General features: G+C 43.8%; 1 protein-coding gene across 1 annotated transcript in view; it reads left to right on the top strand.

Annotated features, from left to right (window-relative positions):
* Window positions 1-5,328: 5,328 nt before the first annotated feature.
* LANCL3 (LanC like 3) overlaps window positions 5,329-20,756 on the top strand; it is a 112,889-nt gene continuing 97,461 nt past the window's right edge. The window contains exon 1 of the mRNA XM_043895069.1: window positions 5,329-6,254. Within this exon, the coding sequence (XP_043751004.1) occupies window positions 5,682-6,254 (573 nt within the window). The 5' untranslated portion in view covers window positions 5,329-5,681. The remainder of the gene's footprint in view (window positions 6,255-20,756) is intronic.

Raw genomic sequence — 20,756 nt, 5'->3', positions numbered from 1 at the left:
CTGAAACCAATACATTGTAAATCATATTCAAATACAGTGCAAATTTTTTTTAAAAAATCAGAGATGCATCCCCAAAGAGAATGTGCTATAAGAACTGGACGTTGCAAAAAAAAAAAAAAAAAAGGGGAACTGGACATTGCACTGATTCAATTATCAAAATCATTTCCAGGATGCACACTTTGAGCAAAACTTTGGAAAACTCTGATAGTATTCTTCAGATGGTTTATCCCATAATATGTACTAAACCTTATGTGTTGAGGTTTGACAGTTATACAATGACTGTTTTTGTTTTCATAGTTACCCTTAAAAAGCAAGGATTTGTATTAGAAGAACCCTTTAACATTTTTCCTGATAGCTTTGCATAATTTTTATGTGAGTTCCTTGATAAACCCACTAAAACTATTTTCTGTCCATAGTTTTGCATAATCTGCCTACTAAGGAAATACTGAGGAAGAGCTCAGAACTGAGCAATTCAGCAAGATCACAGAAACCACGTGTAGGGAGCTGCCTGTCAGCAAATGCTACTAGAGATTCTGTAAGTATCAGGAAAAATCTTGCAGGTAAGGGTGAAATAAATGGCTTTGGCCAGTTTTGTATAGGCTGCATATTTCTTGCAGGGTCATTGCTACTTCTAAAGAGTTCAAGTAGAATAATTATTTTGGAATACTGTATTTTCTGAGTGCCAAGGATTCTGATGGAGCTGTGGTCATCTGAAGGTTCAACTAGGCTGTATATCCAAGGTGGTTCATTCACATAACTGTCAGTTGATGCTCTCAGTTTGGCTGTTGACCCAAGCACCTACAAATGGCCTCTCCATTTTGTCTTGCACTTACTTACAAAATGGCAGCTTCACTTAGATTCTTAAAAGGCAGCTCAATGCTCCAAATAGGAGCGTGCCAGCATGTAACATGGAAGCTGAATCATTTTTATTACCTAGCCTTGCATGGCATGCTGTGTCATTTTGATCACATTCCATTGGTTACAAGTAAACCATAAGCCCACTCAGATTCAAGAGGAGGGGTACATTCCTTACCTCCTATGAGAGGAGTGTCAAGGTCATGTTGCAGGGGAGCATGTGGCAGAGCAGATATTGCTGGGGCCGTATTTGGAAAATATAACCTGCTACACAGGGTTAGTTATTAAAAATAGAATGTGTGAAGTCACTGAATTTAAGGTAAAATATAGAGGTCACCAGACTTGGTAGAGAAACAAAGTAAGGAGGCAGAAACTGCAAAATGTTTACATTCTCACATTCACAAGAGCAGAAGGATCCAGGAAAACAGTGGGAGTTTAATCAAGTCAAGATTCAATAAAGGCTTCACTCTGCATGCTAAACCCCAGCTGACTTTGGCAGTGGTGCTCTTATGGCAATTCATTCATCCTTTCACAAACTTTTAGTGAGTGCCTACTACATGTGCCAGGGACTAGTCCAGCTTCTTCGCACGGATCAGTAAGCAAATATAGTAACAAGCCCTACCCTTGTGGATGGTGTATTCTAGTGGATTGATATTAATAAAAAATGAACAACACTGTTGGCAAATTAAGTAAATCACCATTAGAGGCAAAGTCGTACATGGTCTAACTAGCTAACTCTGCCCTAAAGAATATTCTAGGCTAAGTTTTGCCAGGTAATTGACCAACAGCCACAAGTGGTGAGGTCTTTGGGAAAGAGGTTTACAGGTAAAAGTGTTCATCTGTCCTATGAGTTTAAGAGGGCTACTGGATACCACTCATCTCTTGCTTCTCCCAAACTGTTAGGGGAAGCACACTGACTGAAATCGCCCACCCTGGCCAGAAAACATAGTAACCATTTGCATGAGTTGTTTTATGACAGGAGGTCCTAGTAAGGAACATGCAACTAATAAGCTACCACCAACCGGGAGAGTTCAGGAAAGGTCAAAAAGTGACACCACGTGTCCAACCCCCTCCCAGAATCCTTCTCGCTGGCATCCATCTTGGCTGAACACGGCGTGCACCACCAAGAAAGACTCTGAGTCAGAATGATTGGCTAAAGACAACCCGGAACTAATCCCATCACCATGAAAGCTGAGACTGGGAGCCACGTGCCAGAGCAGTTCTCCTCGGTTCCCTTACCCTCCTGCTCTCCGCCTGGGCGACTCTTTCCAATAGTCTCTTGCTTTGTCAGCACACGTGTCTCCTCGGACAATTCATTTCCGAGTGTAAGACAAGAGCCCACTTTTGGGCCCTGGAAGGGATTCCCCCTTCCTGCATCAAAACCAGACTGTTTCTCAACCATCTGATGACCTTTGTTCTACTTGGGGGCATCACTGTCCAAAAGAAACTCCTGGGAACCCTAATACTTCACCCTACCCTGTACACATGCCCTTTGTCACGTGGCTATGGAGTTCCGCAAAGACACCATGTATTTCCTGGTGTGATTTTCCAGCTGAATAAGGCAGACAGCAGTGTGTCAGCTCTGGGACCAGCCCTACAGAAGTCTTGCCTGTTCCCCCTCGGCTCTTGTTCCTCCGCCATCACTAGGCAGGCATGCCGGGGCTGAAGCACATGGACCAGAGCCTAGTCAACCCAGTCTCCCCAAGCCAATAGCCAGCCCACTCCCCCTCCCGGAGCCTCGCTGCGATCCCAGACCCATGAGCAATCCACTTATTGTGCCATGGCACAAGATTTTGTGGTTGCTTGTAACGTAGCATTTGGGGGCAAGGCAGGGCACAAGGGTGGCAGGGGGACACAACTGGTAAAAAAAAAAAAAAAGGGCAGAGCTCCTTCTCTCGGCTACCTGCTTCCAGTATTATTTTGAAAGCAATCAGCCCACGTCCCTGTCATTGTTCTTGGCGCTGGGCAGTGTGGAAGGATAATCAGTCAGAATTAGCAGAGTTGCCTGGAGATTCATGACGGGGGGGGGGGAATAAAGTGGAATATGGCTTCCTTTCTGCCTGTGAAGGTTTGCATTCAATGTTGTTACCGAGTCCAAGCTTGCTCTGCTTGTCACGTGATATGCCAATGAATCCAAGAGATGAGGTGTTGGGGCGAGGAAGAGACTTTAATTGGGGAGCTGGCAGCCAGAGAAGATGGCAGGCAAGTGCCTCAAAATAACCATCTTATGGGGTCTGGATGTCAGGTTCTTTTACAGGTCAGAGATGAGGGAAAGTGAGGAAGCAAAGTAAAAAGGCCATTAATCTTGCAAACATCTCCTAGAATGGCAAGTTTCAGGCAGGGGATGTGTTAATTTCTTTCTTCCTGCCATCCACAGGTGGACAGGGTTCTGAACAAAGACACTTTTAACAGTCAGGCAGAGGGGCAGGATCCTCTAAGGCAAACCATTCTGTAGGATTATAATAACAAAATCAAGGAAAAGCAAGTCAAAGGAACAGTTCCAACATGGAGTCAGAATTGGCTTCCTCCCTGCAACAATGTCTCCGTGCCTTTAGGGGTAGAAATCACTCTTAAGGTCTATTACAGCTGAGGGAGGAGGAAGAAGCCAGGAGAAGAAGTCAAACATTCCAATTGCTCCTTTGACAGCCTTAGCCCAACACTGAACTCCCTGCCTACAAGTGGACTTAGCTTTTTATTATTATAATTAAAAATGAACCTGTTCCGGCACTCACAGGAGAATGGAGGCCATACCAGCCATTCTTTGGATGTGTCAGTCCTGGCAATCATCTTGGTCAACCGAACTCCCTCTCCAGAAAATATCAAGCAAGGACAGAACAGCAGGCTATTTAATCTCTGCTTCCAAAATCACTGTGACAATTAACACTTTTGAGGAAAAAAAAATTACCTCCAAGCAAAACTGGACTTTCAAGTCAGTGGAGCAGTTGCTCTCCCCACAGAGTGTCAGAAACTTTTCCATGAGTCACTTATTCTTTCGTGACTTGCTCTGTCCCTATCAAAATGCAAATACCCCTGGGAAAGATGACCTCTTTGGCCTTCACTGGCCAATACTTTGGGAAAGGAAGAATCATTTCAAAACAGCTGAGCAAAAGAAAGGCAATTCATTTGTGTCATTGTTCACTTTCTGTGTTTGCCACTGGAATGTAACCTCCCCGACACCTAGGACCATGTCTGTTTTATCCATCTATTTTCAGGGTTCGAGACCCACAGGAGACACTCAAAATGTTGCAGAAACCAGTACTCGAGAAACCAAGCACCACACTAGGAGAGTTGGAGAACTCAGGTTTATTCCGCCGGTGGGCCCAGGGGAGTTTGCACTCCAAGCTCGGAGCAAAGGGATTAGTTTTTATAGACCTACTATAGTGAGCAACACTAGCTGCTAACAGGCTGGTTTAAAGGGTTTCCCAGCACCAGAACAGTGGTCAAGATGGGGAGGGGGGTGCCTGACCTTTACACGGACAGGCATGATTAAGCAGGTTTCTAGGGGCTGGGCAATTGGAAAGAGGAGGACAAGGGTGAGTGAGATACACTCCACTTCCTAGTATTTTAAGTCCCCACTTCCTGAGACTATGTGACCTACGTGATCCAGACTTTGCAAGGAGCAAGCTGAGTTAGAGAGGCAGAAGGAGCAGGAGGTTATGTAAAATTTTAACTTTTCCTCTTCAAATACGCCTGAGGTGGGACAGGCCAGGGGTAGGGGGACGGAAGGAAAAAAACATGGGAAGGAAGGAAAAGAGTGAAAGAAATAACTAAGGACACACAGAAAATGGTTCAAAATGCCAAATTAAAATTATCAGCAGCATTTACCCTTAACTTCACTGGTTAATGACCTCAGGGCATTTATGGGGTGCACACGGTGCCTGAATAGGTCTGGGGTTGGGGGGGGTTGGTCTCTAGAAGACAGAATCTCCATTCCTTACCTTATCCTGGTGTGGTTCTCTGAACTTCTACTCCTGGGGATTCCGAAAAAAACCCGACAGCCAAGGCTGAGGACAAGTTTCCCTACGGGGCACTTCACCGTTTGACTGCATTCAAATCCCTCAGCCTTTGGGATGCAACACTCAGGAGACTGAGAACGCCAAAGTGACCCAGACGAAAACACAACTTTCAGGAGGGCACTTAGCTTTTTTTCCCAGAAGCCTCTACTAGTTCCGCGGCTTCTCCACCTTTCCTGTGCATGCGAATCACCTGGGGCTCTTGCTAAATACGCTGACTGTGATTCCCTAGGTCGGGGGCGAAGTCGGAGCCTCTGCATTTTTCAGCACGCTCCAGGTGCTGCCGCTCCGCTGACCCTCGGCGTACACGAGGGACTCGAGGTCGTCACCTCCCGGCCAGGTGTGCGGGCGCCCAGCCCGGGCTTTCCGGCTCGCGGTCCCGCGCGTCCCTGGCCTTCCGCCGAGAGGGGAGGAGTCGGGGGCGGAGCGGGAGGAGTGGCGCGGCCCCCGCGTGGGTCCTGCCGGAGATCACCTCGGCCCCTTGGCGAGGAAGCCAAGCTGCGGCGGCGCAGGAGGGGGCGGGTGCGGCGGGGGCGCGGCCTCGGCGAGGGGGGCGCGCGACGCGCATCCCCTGCGCTCGCCGGGGCCACTAGGGAGCCTCGCGGCAGTCCGGTGCCCCACTTGGCAATCCGCTCCGCGCTGCTTCCTCGCGCCCGCCTCCTCTTGTCACCTCCCGTCTCAGCCTCCTCGCTCCATCCCGGCTGCATCCACCGCCATCCGAGTGCCTCAAAGAGCGAGAGGTGGTGCGCGGGACCGCAGGGCGCGCCCTCCAACGGACCCCGGCTCGGCCTTGGTGGGGGCACGGGCGGCAGCATGGACACCAAGCGCTGCTTTGCCAATCGCTTCGATGACTACCAGGGCAGCCTGCTGGCGGGCCAGTGCGAGGAGGCGGTGGCGCCCTTGGTCACTGCCACCATCGAGCGCATCCTCCAGGAGCTGCCCCCGCTCGGGGGCGGCCCAGAGGGCCGGGGGGCGGCGGCCGCGGCCAGCAGCTGCCAGTGGGGACTGTACGGCGGCGTGGCCGGGGTGGCCTACATGCTCTACCACGTCTCTCAGAGCCCGCTCTTCGCCGGGGCCCGGGAGCGCTACTTGCGCTCGGCCAAGCGCCTCATCGACGCGTGCGCCCGCGCTGAGGAGTGGGGCGAGCCGGACGCCGACACCCGCGCCGCCTTCCTGCTCGGGGGCGCGGGCGTGTACGCCGTGGCCACGCTCGTGTACCACGCCCTGGGCCGGCCCGACTACGTGCAGCCGTTGGGCAAGTTCCGGGCTCTGTGCGCCGTCTGCGCGCCCGTCTCCTTCCTCGAGTGCGGCTCCGATGAGCTCTTCGTGGGCCGCGCGGGCTACCTGTGCGCCGCGCTCGTGCTCAAGCAGAAACTCGCCCAGGAGGTAAGAGGCCACCCCGGCCGCAAGGGGGCGCGCGCCGCCCTACCACCCGGCTCCCGGCTACGGGAGCGGCGCCCCGGCTGTTCTCCGTCTTTGTTACTCTTCTGACTCTGGTTTCTTGAGGCTCTGGAGGTTTATCCCTTGCTTTTGTCCGTCTCCCCCCCGCCGCGCCCTCCCCCCACCGCTTTCAGTCTCAGTAGGGATTACGTACCTTTGCTCTTTGTTCGTGTTTTACTGAGACATGGCATCTCCCCAAATGCCTCTTTGCCCAGGTGTTGTCTGGAGGTCCTTGCAAGTGAGATTTTTTAATATCCTAAATGAAAGAGATTTCCCTTCCTTTAAACCCTCCTGTCAAAAGCTGAAGTACCCTCGCATGTCAGAGTACTAGAAAGTCATAGAAGTTGGGGAGTGGGCTGATCTATGCTAGTATTGTTTCCATCATTAAGGTGAAGGTAAGTTGTTTCTGCGACCCCCAGGTCTGTATGTGCTTCCTGTGTTGGCTTTCTATTCAGTAAATTGCATGGGTCTTATAAAATGTATCTCTGAGGGGAGTGTCCTCTTTTAAATACATAAGTGTAGACAGAATTCTACCCTATTGTAATCTAAAGTGCTTCCCCCGCCCCCCCCCCCCCATTTTAAAATGAATCGTTAGGATTGTCGGGGCAGTTTTTCTTAATGAATAGCTTTCCACGGGCTCCTTGAAGTGACTTGGATTTCACAACTATATGTGTGTGTGTGTGTGTGTTTTTCTGGATTCACTTTGAACACAGCGCGTGGATATTAGAAGAGAGAGTGCCAGTGTCTGTGGTGCAGGGGGGGAAAAAGTCCTCCAAAGGATCTTAGTAACTAGAACTGAAAGAGAGGCCCTTCATTCATAACCCACTGGAGCCAAATACTGTTTAGGGAGGAAGTGACACATTTAACTTGGCTCCATTTGGGTGAGAGAGGCGTTTGAAGACAAATTAAAGGTACACAGTGTTTTTAAAGTGTAATTAACTTAGATAACCTCTACAGAGGTAGTCTTGATTTTTTTTTTTAATTTATAGCAGGTGAGGTTAATTCAAGTGAGAAAGATTACCAAAGACTGTGCAGTGTCCTAGCAGGGAAGCAAAGGGTTGTGTGACAAAGTTGTCTTGAAATAGTTCACTCTGCTTCAGAGTCACTGTTACCAGCTAGCAGTTTCCCAAGGGCCTTTCCAGTTGTAGAAAACCTCTGAATAGGCCACCAGGCTATTTACATATCATTTGCATTATAGTTGCATCTGCTCCTCAGACCTTGCAGTCTGGTGGCAGGCGGTTTTCAAATTTGTGGGGATTTCTCCCCCGAGTTGTTTTCCTTACGCATGCTGCTTTCCCATTCTATGCTTTTCTCCAGAATGGAATGGCAGAGTGGGAGAACCATGAGGTCATGCGCAAGTGGCAACCGAGCAGAAGGACTCCTTGCCTGAAGACTGGTGGCCCAGGGCCAGTCTGCAGTGCTGATCCACAAAGACATTTCTTAAGACCTCTCTTGTGCCCTGCTGTCAAACTGGATCTATCTTTTTATACTAATCAAGTTGAGGTGCTCTAGCCCCTGCTCCCAGGAGACAGAACAAGCTCTAAGGCTGTTTTTTTTTTTTTTTTTTTAAAGCAAAAAAAAAAAAAAAAAAGCTCTTTACCTGAGCAAATCAGCTAGTCTCAGTGGCAGCCTCAGCTGTGGTCATCCAAAAAGTTCAGGCATGAAAGGACAGAGGCTAAGCATGCCAGGCTTGAAGCCCTTTGAGGGGAAAATACAAGTCTTCTGCACCATCCCCACCCCCATGTCCTAGCCTGCAGATGGCTTTGCCCTCTGTAGATGATCCATAAACCTTGATTAAATTGAATTGCGAACTTCTGTCATTTCTCTATGAATAATCTGCCCTGGGTTTCTTTCCCTCCAATGTCATTTGTATTCACTTTCCTCTGGCAGTGCCCTCGGTTATCACCCTGGTCTAGCTCCTCCCCACCCTACTTGACACGTCTCTGCCACCTAATAAATAGCTGGATGAGTGAATCCCCCTGTACTGGGATTAGTACTCTCAGCTAGCTTCTCACTCCAGCCATTCCATGTACCTCTGAGAAACCAGGCTTCTTATAAACACTTTCCATTATGTCACTGCCCTGCTCAACGTCCTGCAATGGCTCCCTATTTCCCTTTCTCCAGTGGCTGCTCATCTTGCAGTTAAAGCCAAGATCCTTAAAACGGCTGACAAAGCGCCATGTGATCTGACCCCAGCTTACCTACTCTACTTTTTGCTCACTCTGCTTCAACCACATGGGCCTTCTTGCTGTTTCAGGCATTTATTGTCTCAGGGTGTTTGTACTCACTGTTCCCTCTGCTTGGAATACTCTCCCCCTATCTCTTTTTATACTTAGCTCCCTGACCTTGTCTGGGTTATCTCCTCAGTGAGTCCTTCCCTATCCACCCTATTTAAGACTGCCACCTGTCCCCTGACTTAGGTCCTTTTCTTGCTTCATTTAACTTATTTTCTTTATGTCTTCTTCAATTAGAATGTAGCTCCATAAGAGCAGAGGGTTTCCATTTCATTGATGGACTTAAGCATTAAGATTGTACCTGGTACATATGTGGGTTCTCAACTTTCCTTGTTTTGGTTGTGGTGGAAATATTTTCAATGCTTTGCTTCATCACTCAGTTCTAATGGCATCCCATTTACCAGTATTTTCCTTTATGGTGGTGCCTTTGATGTTATGTTTAAAATAATGCTTTCCTGTTTCCATAAGAGCTTAAAAAATCCTTTCCTACTGCCAAGGTATCCGTAAGTATTTGTTGAATGTGTGAATAAATGAACACTACTTTCTTACAAATTTGGCCTCAAAGCAAGCTTAACCACTAGACCAGTGTTTGTTAAACTTTAACATTATAGTCATCACCTGCAGATCATGGTAATAAAATACAGATTCTGTTTCAGCAGACCTGGTATTGGGCCTGAGATTCTGCATTTCTGTCAAGGTGCTGCTGACTGTCCAGGGATCACACTCTGAATAGCAAGGCAGTAATACATTACTGCATGGATTTTGGCATTATACCAGCCCCGTCTATTAAGATGTTGTTTTGTGAAGCTTGTATATTTATTTATAAAGTTGTAGTTTAGAATACCAATTCCTATATCCTACCATACTTTCGTTTTAACAACCCACAAGAGGAATTTCTGTCAGGGCTTTGAAACAGGAAGAGTTGTGCTCCTCCTGGAAATGAATTGAATCTTTTTAAATCTCCAGGATGAGTTGTATAACTGATCATGTTGCTCACTTTATGTTGGCTCCTAGGAAGCATATGGTCAGAATTGTGGTCCACATAGCTTGTGTACAATACCGTATCATGTATTTTCTTATATACTAAAAGTTACATTTGGTTTATCTGTTATTTTTTTTTCTTCCTTCATTTACCCTTTTCTGAACTTTCTTACTTACATCTGATTTTATTGTTTGTATTTGTTTAGAAGATTCAGAGATGGAAAAAAGTGTGTGTATGTAGACAGAGAGACATACAGACAGAACCATTCTCTCCAGATAATATATTTTTTATTAATTTGGCCTTCCTGGAAATACTCCAGGGAAATAGCTTAGAGCAGGGGTCCCCAACCTCCGGGATCTAATGCCTGATGATCTGAGGTGGAGCTGATGTGATAATAATAAAAATAAAGTGCACAGTAAATGTAATGTGCTTGAATCATCCTGAAGCCATCCCCGCCCCCCATCCATGGGAACATTGTCTTCCAGGAAACTGGTCCCTCGTGTCAAAAAGGTTGGGGACTGCTGCCTTAGAGGGTTTGTTAGGCAGACATCCTTAAGAAATGGAGCACTGAAGTCTTAAGAAATCACACTGTAAAAACTAGCATTGGTCTGTTCTGTTTTCTAGATTGGTGGAAATGTAAATGAGAATGGTGGTGGGGTTAAGGGGGAGGCCTGGGGAGCCACAGTTAAAATAATAACTTTTGCTCCTGGGTGACCTTGGACAAATAATTGTAACATCTTGGAGCCTGAATTTCCTCACTTGGAAAATGGACAAATGATAGCTTCCTCCTTCGCTTATTCTGTCATTCACTCTCAGTGAATGTCAGGTTTCTCCGTATGCCCGGAACCTCGCTAGATGCCAGGGTTGAGCAGTGAACAAAAATCAATAGAGTAGCGTTGTCAGAAGTGCTCGGAAGGAAGTAAACAGGAAGTAAGTGCGGGCGGGGTGGGAGCGGGCAGGGTGCTGCCTGGCATACATTAGCGGGGAAGGATTCTCGGTGGAGGTGACGTCCTGGCTCATCACTGAAGCATGAGAATGAAGCAGCTGCCTTAAAAGCAGGCATTCCAGGCTGAGGGGATGGCAAGGACAAAGCCCCCGAGGCAGGAAACTGCTGGGAGATGTCCAAGAAAAGGAAAGTGGTGGCCCGGCTGGAGAAGAGTGAGCAAAGGCTAGAGGCTTAGAGGCCGGGGGGGAGCTGTGAGCAGGGGAAAGGCAGGTCTGGCTGGGAAAGTTATGAGTTGGACATTTGTTTCAGTTGGAAATAGGGCACTGTCTTCATCTGATTCACCTTAAAAAACAATGATACAGATTGGTTTTCTGTATAGACAGCAAATTGAGCAGTATTAAGAAAGGTCACAGGAGGACTTTTTAGAGGGAATCTAAAAACATGTTTCGTGCCAAGGACTCCTTTGTAAATCTGGTAAAACCTCCAGTACCTCTTTTGAGAACGTTTTTAGATGCAGAAAATAAAACACACAGGATTACAAAGAAAGCCAATTATCTTAACATTCAGTTACCAAAACATTTTCAAAACGTGTGATGCACTAGCATATGTACTGCTTGATTAACACATTCAATGCGGTTTTGCAGTGGGGCCTAAGGAGTGATGAGGGGCAGTGATATTTCGAGATGTCTTCAACAACTGCAGTGTGACATGACCGTATCTGTGATTTCTATAGGTGGCAAAGTCATGAGTACTCCTGGTGGTTCGTGGTCTGCATTTGTAATAAAAGGAAATGCCAAGCTGTTTAAATAAGGTTGGAGAAAATAGAGATGTGATTTTCTTTTCTTGGCCAAAGGGGACTGGTCTGGAGGTGACTGCGATGACTCACCCAAGATAAAGTGCCTAGCGTAGTGCTTGGCACAGAGTAGCTGCTTAATGAAATCTATGTTATGCCCCTACTAACAAAAAATCGAAAGTGATTGAGCATCACATAGACAATTATGCCCAAGGAATCTATCTTCCTGCCATGATTAAAGGAAAAAGCCTTTTGCTAGATTGTTCATTGGGTCCTTAGCTCATTCCCAAGCATGTGGTTGGCAGCTAAGTGGGGATGCCCTTAGCTAGATATAATAGAATGTCTGATAGAAAGTGATTTAAATAACGGGAACACTTATGACCTCACTTGACAAGGAGTGTAGAGCTAGGTCATTCCAGGATTGGTTAAGCAACTCAGAAAAATCATCAGAACCCAAGCCATCTCCAACCTTTTTCTCTGCTATTCTGGGTGTGTGAGCTGGGCATGCTACGCTGCTTCAGTCATGTCCAACTCTCTGCGACCCTAAGGACAGGCTCCTCTATCCATGGGATTCTCCAAGCAAGAATACTGGAGTGGGTGGCCATGCCCTCCTCCAGGGGATCTTCATGACCCAGGGATTGAACTGGTGGCTTCTGCACCTCCTGCATTGCAGGCGAATTCTGTACCACTGAGCCACCAGGGAAGCCTTGGTGAACTGTAGCACTCTTCAGGATTGCAAGATGGCTACTGCTTTTCCAAACATTGTGTTCTCATATAACTGAGGCTGGGTTGTGTTTTTTTTTTTTTTTTTCCTTGAATTTTTTTCTTATTATATGGAACAGTCTGTCCTTAAAGAATTTCCATTCTGCCTCATGGCCCAGCACTTGGTCAGCAACCCAGCACTGACCACTCCTGGTTTCTGGGGAGGCCAGAAAGGCTAGTATTCTTTATTTCCAGCCTCTTATCAGTGGATGCAGATTCTTTCAAGAAAGGAGGAGGAAATGGCTGTTGGGTGGTTACCAAAGTGTCTGCCTTTTGGCTCACTTACCAAGGTCTGTCTCATGACTTCCCACTTCCTTGACTCTTGTCAACAATATTACAGTGAACATGGGGATAAAGATACCTCCTCCAGATCCTGTTTTGATTGTGTTTGGATAAATACCCAGAAGTGGGAATGCTGGATCATATGCTAGTTCTCTTTTTACTTTTTTGAGGAACACCCACACTGCTGTCGGTAGTTGTACCAATTCACGTTACTGCCAACAGTGTACAGGGTTCTCCTTTCTCTGCATCCTCACTAGCACTTTTTGATGATAGCCATTCTGAGAGATGTGAGAATATACCTCATTTTGGTTTTGAGTTGCATTTCCCTGATGGTTAGTGATACAGAATACCTTTTCATCCAACTGCTGGCTGTTTGTATTTCATCTTTAGAGAGATGTCTATGCAGTTCCTCTGCCCATTTTTAAAAATGAGTTGTTTGATTTGTATTTTGTAGGAGTTCTTTATATATTTTGAATTTTAACCTCTTACCAAAATGTGGTTCACAGGTATTTTCTCCTACAGTGTAGGTTGCTTGTTCTTTTTGTTAATTGTTTCTTTTGGCTGTGCAGAAGAATTTTAGTTTGGTGTAGTTCCACTTATTTTTTGCTTTTGTTGCTTGTGCTATTGGTGTTATATCTAGAAAATCATTGCCAAGACCAATGTCAAGGAGCTTTCCCCCTATGCTTTCTTCTAGGAGTTTTACATTTTCAGATCTTGTGTTTAAGTCTTTAATCCATTTCAAGCTAATTTTTGTGAATTGTGTAAGATAGGGGTCCAGTTTCATTTTTCTGCATGTAGTTATCCAGTTTTCTCAATACTGCTTATTATTGAGAATATTCTTTCCCCATTAAGTATTATTGGCTCTCATATCAGATGTTAGTTGACCATATATGTGGGGCTTATATTTATGGGCTCTTGATTCTGTTCCATTGATCTGTTTTTTTTTCCATTTATTTTTATTAGTTGGAGGCTAATAACTTTACAATATTGTAGTGGTTTTTGCCATACATTGACATGAATCAGCCATGGATTTACATGTGTTCCCTATCCCGATCCCCCCTCCCGCCTCCCTCCCCATCCCATCCCTCTGGGTCTTCCAAGTGCACCAGCCCTGAGCACCGGTCTCATGCATCCAACCTGGGCTGGTGGTCTGTTTCACCCTTAATAGTATACGTGTTTCAATGCTGTTCTCTCTGAACATCCCACCCTCACCTTCTCCCACAGAGTCTAAAAGTCTGTTCTGTACATCTGTGTCTCTTTTTCTGTTTTGCATATAGGGTTATCATTACCATCTTTCTAAATTCCATATATATGCGTTAGTATACTGTATTGGTCTTTATCTTTCTGGCTTACTTCACTCTGTATAATGGGCTCCAGTTTCATCCATCTCATTAGAACTGATTCAAATGAATTCTTTTTAATGGCTGAGTAATATTCCATGGTGTATATGTACCACAGCTTCCTTATGTCAGTACCATACTGTTTTGATAGTATAACTTTGTAATACAGTTTAAAATCAGGAAGTATGGTGCCTCTAGCTCTGATCTCTTTCTCAAGATTTATTTGGTTCTCTGGGGCCTCTTTTGGTTCTGTATGAATTTTAGGCCTCTGTTTTTCTTTCTGTGAAAAATGACATTAAAATTTTGATAGCAATTGCATTGAATCTATAGATAGCTTTGAGTAGTGGTGGTGGTTAGTCACTCAGTCGTGTCCAACTCTTGCCATCCCATGGACAGTAGCCCACCAGGCTCCTCTGGAGTGGAAGGACATTCCTTCCTTCAGGGGATCTTCCCAACCCAGGAATCAAACCCAGGTCTCCTACATTGCAGGCAGATTCTGTGGCTCAGACGGTAAAGCGTCTGTCTGCAATTCAGGAGACCTGGGTTCAATCCCTGGGTTGGGAAGATCCTCTGGAGAAGGAAATGGCAACCCACTCCAGTACTGTTGCCTGGAAAATCCCATGGACCATGGAGCCTTGGTAGGCTACCGTTCATGGGAAGATCCTCTGGAGAAGGAAATGGAAACCCACTCCAGTACTCTTGCCTGGAAAATCCCATGGACCATGCAGCCTGGTAGGCTACCGTTTATGGGGTTGTAAAGAGTCAGGCATGACTGAGCAACTTCACTTTTCTCTACCATCTGAGCCACCAAGCCCTTAGCAGTATGAACATCTTAATACTATCAATCCTTCTGATCCATGAACACAGAATGTCTTTCCATTTATTTATCTTTAATTTCTTTCATCAAAGTCTTACAGTTTTCAGTGTACAAATTTTTCACCTCCTTTGTTAAACTTACTCTTAAGTATTTTATTTTTGATGCTATTATAGTGGGATTTCTTTATTTTTCCAATAGTTTATTGTTTTCTTAGCATATAGAATCACAACTGATTTTTGTATGTTGATATTATAACTGCAACTTTACTGAATTACTAGTTCCATCAATTTTTTGGTAGAGTCTTGAGAATTTTCTGTATGTAAGATTATATCATCTGCAAACAAAGTTTTACTTCTTCCTTTCTGATCTGGACATCTTTTATTTCTTTTTATTGCCTGACTGCTTTGGCTAAAACTTCAGTAGTATGTTGAATAAGAGTGAGAGTGGGCAGCCTTGTCTTGTTCCTGATCTTAGAGTAAAAGTTTTCAACCTTTTACCACTGAGTATGATGTTAGCTGTGGGCTTGTCATATATGGCATTTATTATGTTGAGGTATATCCCTTTTATACCCAATTTGTTCACTTTTTATCATGAAAGGATGTTGAATTTTGTCAAATTCTTTATCTGCATCTATTGAGACAGTCATGATTTTTATCTTTCACTATATTAATGTGAGGGAGTCCCTGGTGACTCAGATGGTAAAGAATCTTCCTGCAGTGAAGGAGACCCGGGTTCGAACCCTGGGTCAGAAAGATCCCCTGGAGAAGGGAATAGCAACTCACTCTAGTATTCTTGCTGGAGAATTCCCTGGACAGAAGAACCTAGCAGGCTATAGTCCATGGGGTCTCAAAGAGTCAGACAAGACTGACCAACTAACACTTCCACTTCCATATTAATGTGATGTATCACATTTTTAAAGGAAAACTTTTTTTTTTTACTCCTTCCATCACTTATTGAACAGACTTTGTGGCATACAGTATCCTTTGTACTATGTATACATTTTTATTTTCATTTTTTCAACTGTACTGAGATATAATTGACAAAATTGTAAGATATTTAAAGTGTGCATTGTGGTGGTTTGATGTATGTATACTTTGTAAAAGAATTCTCACCATATAATTAACACATCCATCACCTCACATATTTGCATAAGTTGAACCATCCTTATATCTCAAGGATTAAGTCCTTGGGTATGATCCCATTAATGTGCTCTTGAATTCAGTTTGCTAGTATTTTGTTATAATTTTACATTTATGTTCATCAGGAATATTGGCCTATAGTATTATTTTCTTGTAATGTCCTTTTCTGACTTTAGTATGAGAGTAGTTCTGGCCTCATAAAATGAAGTTGGAAGTGGCCCCTCCTCTTCTTTTGGAAGAGTTTGGGAAGGACTGACACTAATTTTTCTTTCAATGTTTGGTAGTATTCTCTAGTGAAACCATCTGGTCCTGGACTTTCCTTTGTTGGGAGATGTTTTATTAGTGATTCAGTATCCTTACTCATTATTGGTTTCTTTAGATTTCTGTTTCATCATGATTCAATCTTGGTAAGTTGCATGTTTTTAGGAATTTATCAATTTCTTCTAGGTTGTCCAACTTATTGGCATATAATTAATTGTTCATAGTAGTCTCTTAAGATATTTTGTATTTCCATGGTATCATTTTTAATGTCCCCTCTTTAGTTTCTGATTTTGAGTTTTCTTTTAGTCTTAGTCTAGCTAAAGTTGGTCAATTTTGACATTTCAGAGAACCAATTCTTAATTTCACTGATTGTTTTCTCCTGTATTCCTGTTCTCCATTTCATTTACTTTGGCCCTAATGTTTGTTTATAATTTCCTTTTTTCTGCCAACTTTAGGCCTAGGTTCCCAGCCTGCCCCCCACCCCCCCCCCAGTTCCTGAAGGTATAAATGTTAGATTGAGAGTTTTTCCCCCCAAGTTTTTCTTTAAAATTATTACTGTCATACAGGGTAAACACAAACAGTGAGAGGATCCAGGAAGATATACAGGCATATTTCAAAGATACTGTGGATTCAGTTCCAAACCACTGGAATAAAGTGAATATCTCAATAAAGCAACTCACATGAATATTTTGATTTCCCAGTGCAGATAAGTTACATTTACCCTTATACTTTAGTCTGTTAAGTATGTAATCATTATGTCTAAAAAAACAAAGTGCACACCTTAATTAAAAAATACTTTATTTCTAAAAAATGCTAACCCTCTCAAGCCTTCCATTAGTGAGTCGTGGTACTAACATCAAAGATCACTGATCACAGACCATCATAACAAATAAAATAATAATGAAAAAGTCTGAAATGTTGGGAGAATTACCAAAATGTGACTCAGAGACAGAGTGAACAAATGCTGTTGGAAAAATGACTCTGATTTGCTCGACACAGTGTTGCCACAAACCTTCAATTGGTAAAATAATAAATAAAAATGGAATGTCTACGAAGCACAATAAAGCAGAGAGCATAAAACCAAGGTATGCTTGTTTTAAAAAGTCCTCTTTGAACATAAAACATTTTCTTTTTAAGGAATATTCTGGTTATGTAAACTACCTGTATTTTTGCCCATTTATGTGATATTGTGTGTGTGTGTGTGTGTGTGTGTGTGTGTGTGTGTGTGTGTGTGTGCATATATATGTGACATACCTTGTTTTCATATGTGCCTTCCCTGGGAGCTGGTAAAGAATCTGCCTGCAATGCATGAGACCCCAGTTCGATTCCTGGGTCGGGAAGTTCCCCTGGAGAAGGGCCAGGCTCCCCACTCCAGTATTGTTGGGCTTCCCTGGTGGCTCAGACAGTAAACAATCCTCCTGCAATGCAGGAGACCTGGGTTCGATCCCTGGGTTGGGAACATCCCCTGGAGGAGGGCATGGCAACCCACTCCTGTATTCTTGCTTGGAGAAGCCCTAAGGACAGAGGAGCCTGGTGGTCTCTAGTACATGGGGTCTCAAAAAGTCGGACACAACGGAGCGACTCAGCACAGCACAGCATAGACAGGTCTCATTCTTTATGCTGTTTTGATCTAATGGCTACACCACAATTTAACCATTACAGACATTAAGTTGATTCAATTTTTTTTCCTTTTTTGCTATCAGAATTAATGCTGTAAAGTATACGCAGTAATACATATAATGTACATATATATGACATTTACATGTAATATATACATAAATGTGTCTGTATATGTATCTTTGCCTTCTGTTACAAGTATATATGTAGGATAAATTTTTAAAACCCAATTGCTGAGTCAAAGTTTATAGCTGTTTTTCCCTCAGTGGAGATTATCAAGCTGCTATCCAGAAAGGTTACATCAATTTCCATTCCCTCCATGAGCATTCGGGGGTGCCTGCATTCCCACATTATTGTCAATACTCGGTTTCATCAGACTTTTTAATATATGACAGACTGATGGGTAAAAAAAAAAAAAAAATGAAGATGGAGATTTCTCGGATAGAAAATGTGTCCCCTTATCTTTTCATTCAGTACTCACTGAACAAAATGCATATACAGGATTTCACCCAGTCTGACTCTGAGTGGTCCCTGGTTTGTAAGCAGAGGTGTGTTGTGCATTGCACAAGTAAACCCGGCAGTTTGGCTTGAAATGACAGCAGGTTGGGGAAGCTGGATTTTTGTAAGCTGAGTCCTGTTCATAATTGCTCGATTATAGATGTATCAGGCAATGGGGCACTTCCGTGGGCTGTAGCTTGGATCCTTTGTTACTCTTGATCCAGAACCCTGTGATGGCTAAAAGGACATAAGAACTAGCACTACTGGATCACTTAGTGTCCACCCTGTCATGAGCCCTTTCCATATATTATGTCATTTAGTACCAATACTTATGACTAGGCACCAGTATTATCTTCCTCCTCCCCAGTGAGGGAACTGAGGCACAGAGAGGCTGTGGGACTTGTTCCAGGTTCCACAGCTAGGCAGCGGCAGAGGTGGCGTTCCAGCCAACACAGGCGGGTCACCAAATCTGTGCTTTCAATGAGCGCTCTTCATACTTCAGTGTGCACTCAGATCTCCTGACGATCCTGTTAAAAATCAGGTTTTGATTCAGCAGATCTGGGGTGAGGCCCAAGACACTGTATCTCAACAAGCTCCCAGATGCTGCTGCTGCTGATTCATTGAACAGATTTGAGTAAAAACCTTGAAATCACTAATTTTTTGTCAATTTTATGGGATTGCCTGTCAACAGATTTCACTGATCCCTAACCCCCACCCCCCTGCCGCCCGCCATTTCATGATGTTCATCAGTTGGCCTTTTTACTGAAAATAACTTCTTCCACAAATGCCAGAATATCAGCTCTCCAATTCGTAGGTGCTGCTGAAGGACTTTTTGCAGGTTTAAGGACTCTGTTAACATCTATGAGTGAATGTGTGGATTTCCTTTTCTTCTGATAAATGTAATTTTACCCTCTATATACAAAGATGTTTTCTTTTTTAGAATTCCTTTAAAGGCCCAAATAGACCATGTTCCAGCAGTTTTAAATGATTTCATAATAAGAGACACTATCATTCCCACACCAGATTGAAAACATGATGCTCTGATCACTTTTCAGGGCATGAATGGAACCACTCCTGTTTTAGAATCATTCAGTTAAATTTACCAATCTGACGTAAAGGAGTGTTGCCCCAACTCTAAATTAAATGGAAGATGCTTAGACATTTTGGTTTTTTTCTGATACAATGATTTAACACTCAGAATAAACTTGATTTCCTTAGAGATAACTTATCCCTTTTAATTAGTCCACTAGTATACATTCCACTAAAAACTAAACTTATTACTTGTAATTATTTGGAGAGCATGGTTCATAATTTTCTTATTACTGAATAAATAAATTGGGAAAATGTGCATAATAAAAATTCTTTTAAATGTTCTGAATTATTTGTTTTGCCAGTAACCTGACCTCCCAGTGTTCCATAGGAAGGTGGTTTTAATGGAACTGCGCTGTATTTATGACTTCTGAATGTGAAAATGACAGATTGTATTAATTTCTTATTAATTTGGCTAATTTTCTTTTCTCTGGTTAATGAAAGATGTTTGTCTCTTGACTGGCTCCTACACAAGGCACAGTAGATTTCCTCTGTGTAGCGGAGGTAGAGCATCCTTTAATATCCCCATGTGGAGATGGTCTCTTGGTAAACTGGCCAGCAGTCCATGATGTGTCCAAATAAGTGTTTCTCTTCAAGATTCACTTTTACTGATTACTCTCTACATTCACTAATTAAGTACAGTGCCTTGGATGTTGGTTTGAGTCAAAGAAAAACATGTTGTTCTCATGCATTATTTACATATATCTATGTACCTCTTATCTTTTCCTAGTTATTTTCTTTATGGATTTAGTTACTAAGGAAACCTACCAAGTTAACAGCCTCATTATTTCTGGGGTGCTAGCCACTTGAACAAATGGAATTTTCAAGAAGTCATTTGATCCATTCTTTCTTTTAGCAAGCTGAACAAAGAAGTGTTTTGTGTAAGGTCACATTTCCTTTTCTGAACAGCTTTACCCATTCAACAACCCAGACAAATGAACGCCTTTGACACATTGAAGTGTGAGCATTGCTACCTGGGCCATAAAGAAGCTGGTTCTCAGATGAGAGGCAGTCATACAAGCTTCATGGCTGAGAACATCATCTAAATGAGAGGTGGCAAAACAAATATTGGTCATAGCATTATGTGCAGCTAGCTGTTACTGTGCCCATCTGCTGGCTCCATTGCTTTGCATGGAATGGATTCCTCATGCTCAGTGGTGTATTGAAATCTGGTGTCCATGGCAACCGAAGCATCACCAATCCAAAGCGAGCACTGTGGGGACCAGCTGAATCTCCACTCCTACAATGACTTTAGAAGGGAGCCACATCCCTAACAGACTTTACAGCTCTCTAAGGCTGAAGAGTTCCAGTGATCCACCAGAAAGGAAGTATTGTTCTCATGCACAGTTCCGTAACATAATTTTGCTATTTAAAATGTTTCTTCTTTCCTTGTGAGGCAAAGAGAATTGCATGAGTTATCACCCATTGCAGCTGTTGAAATAGGTTAGCATCTCAATGAAGGCATTAAAAGATGATGGTTAAGAACAGGGCTTTCAGAGTCCCATAGCCTTGGTGTTGAATCGTGGCTCCATCCTGGTTGACCTTAGCCAGGTTACTTTAGCATCTTTAAAGTTTGATTTCCTCACCTGCAAAAGGTAAGGTGAGCACCCCCTTTTTAGGTGTGGTAGGAAGATCCACTGAGAATGTGTGTGTAACATGCTTAGCAGAGGGGTCTGCTAGGCACATAG

Source organism: Cervus elaphus, chromosome X (assembly GCF_910594005.1).
Source record: "Cervus elaphus chromosome X, mCerEla1.1, whole genome shotgun sequence".
In the NCBI taxonomy this organism is placed as follows: Eukaryota; Metazoa; Chordata; class Mammalia; order Artiodactyla; family Cervidae; genus Cervus; species Cervus elaphus.
Note: the sequence above shows the minus strand (reverse complement) of the source record. Positions and strands in the feature narration are given on the sequence as shown.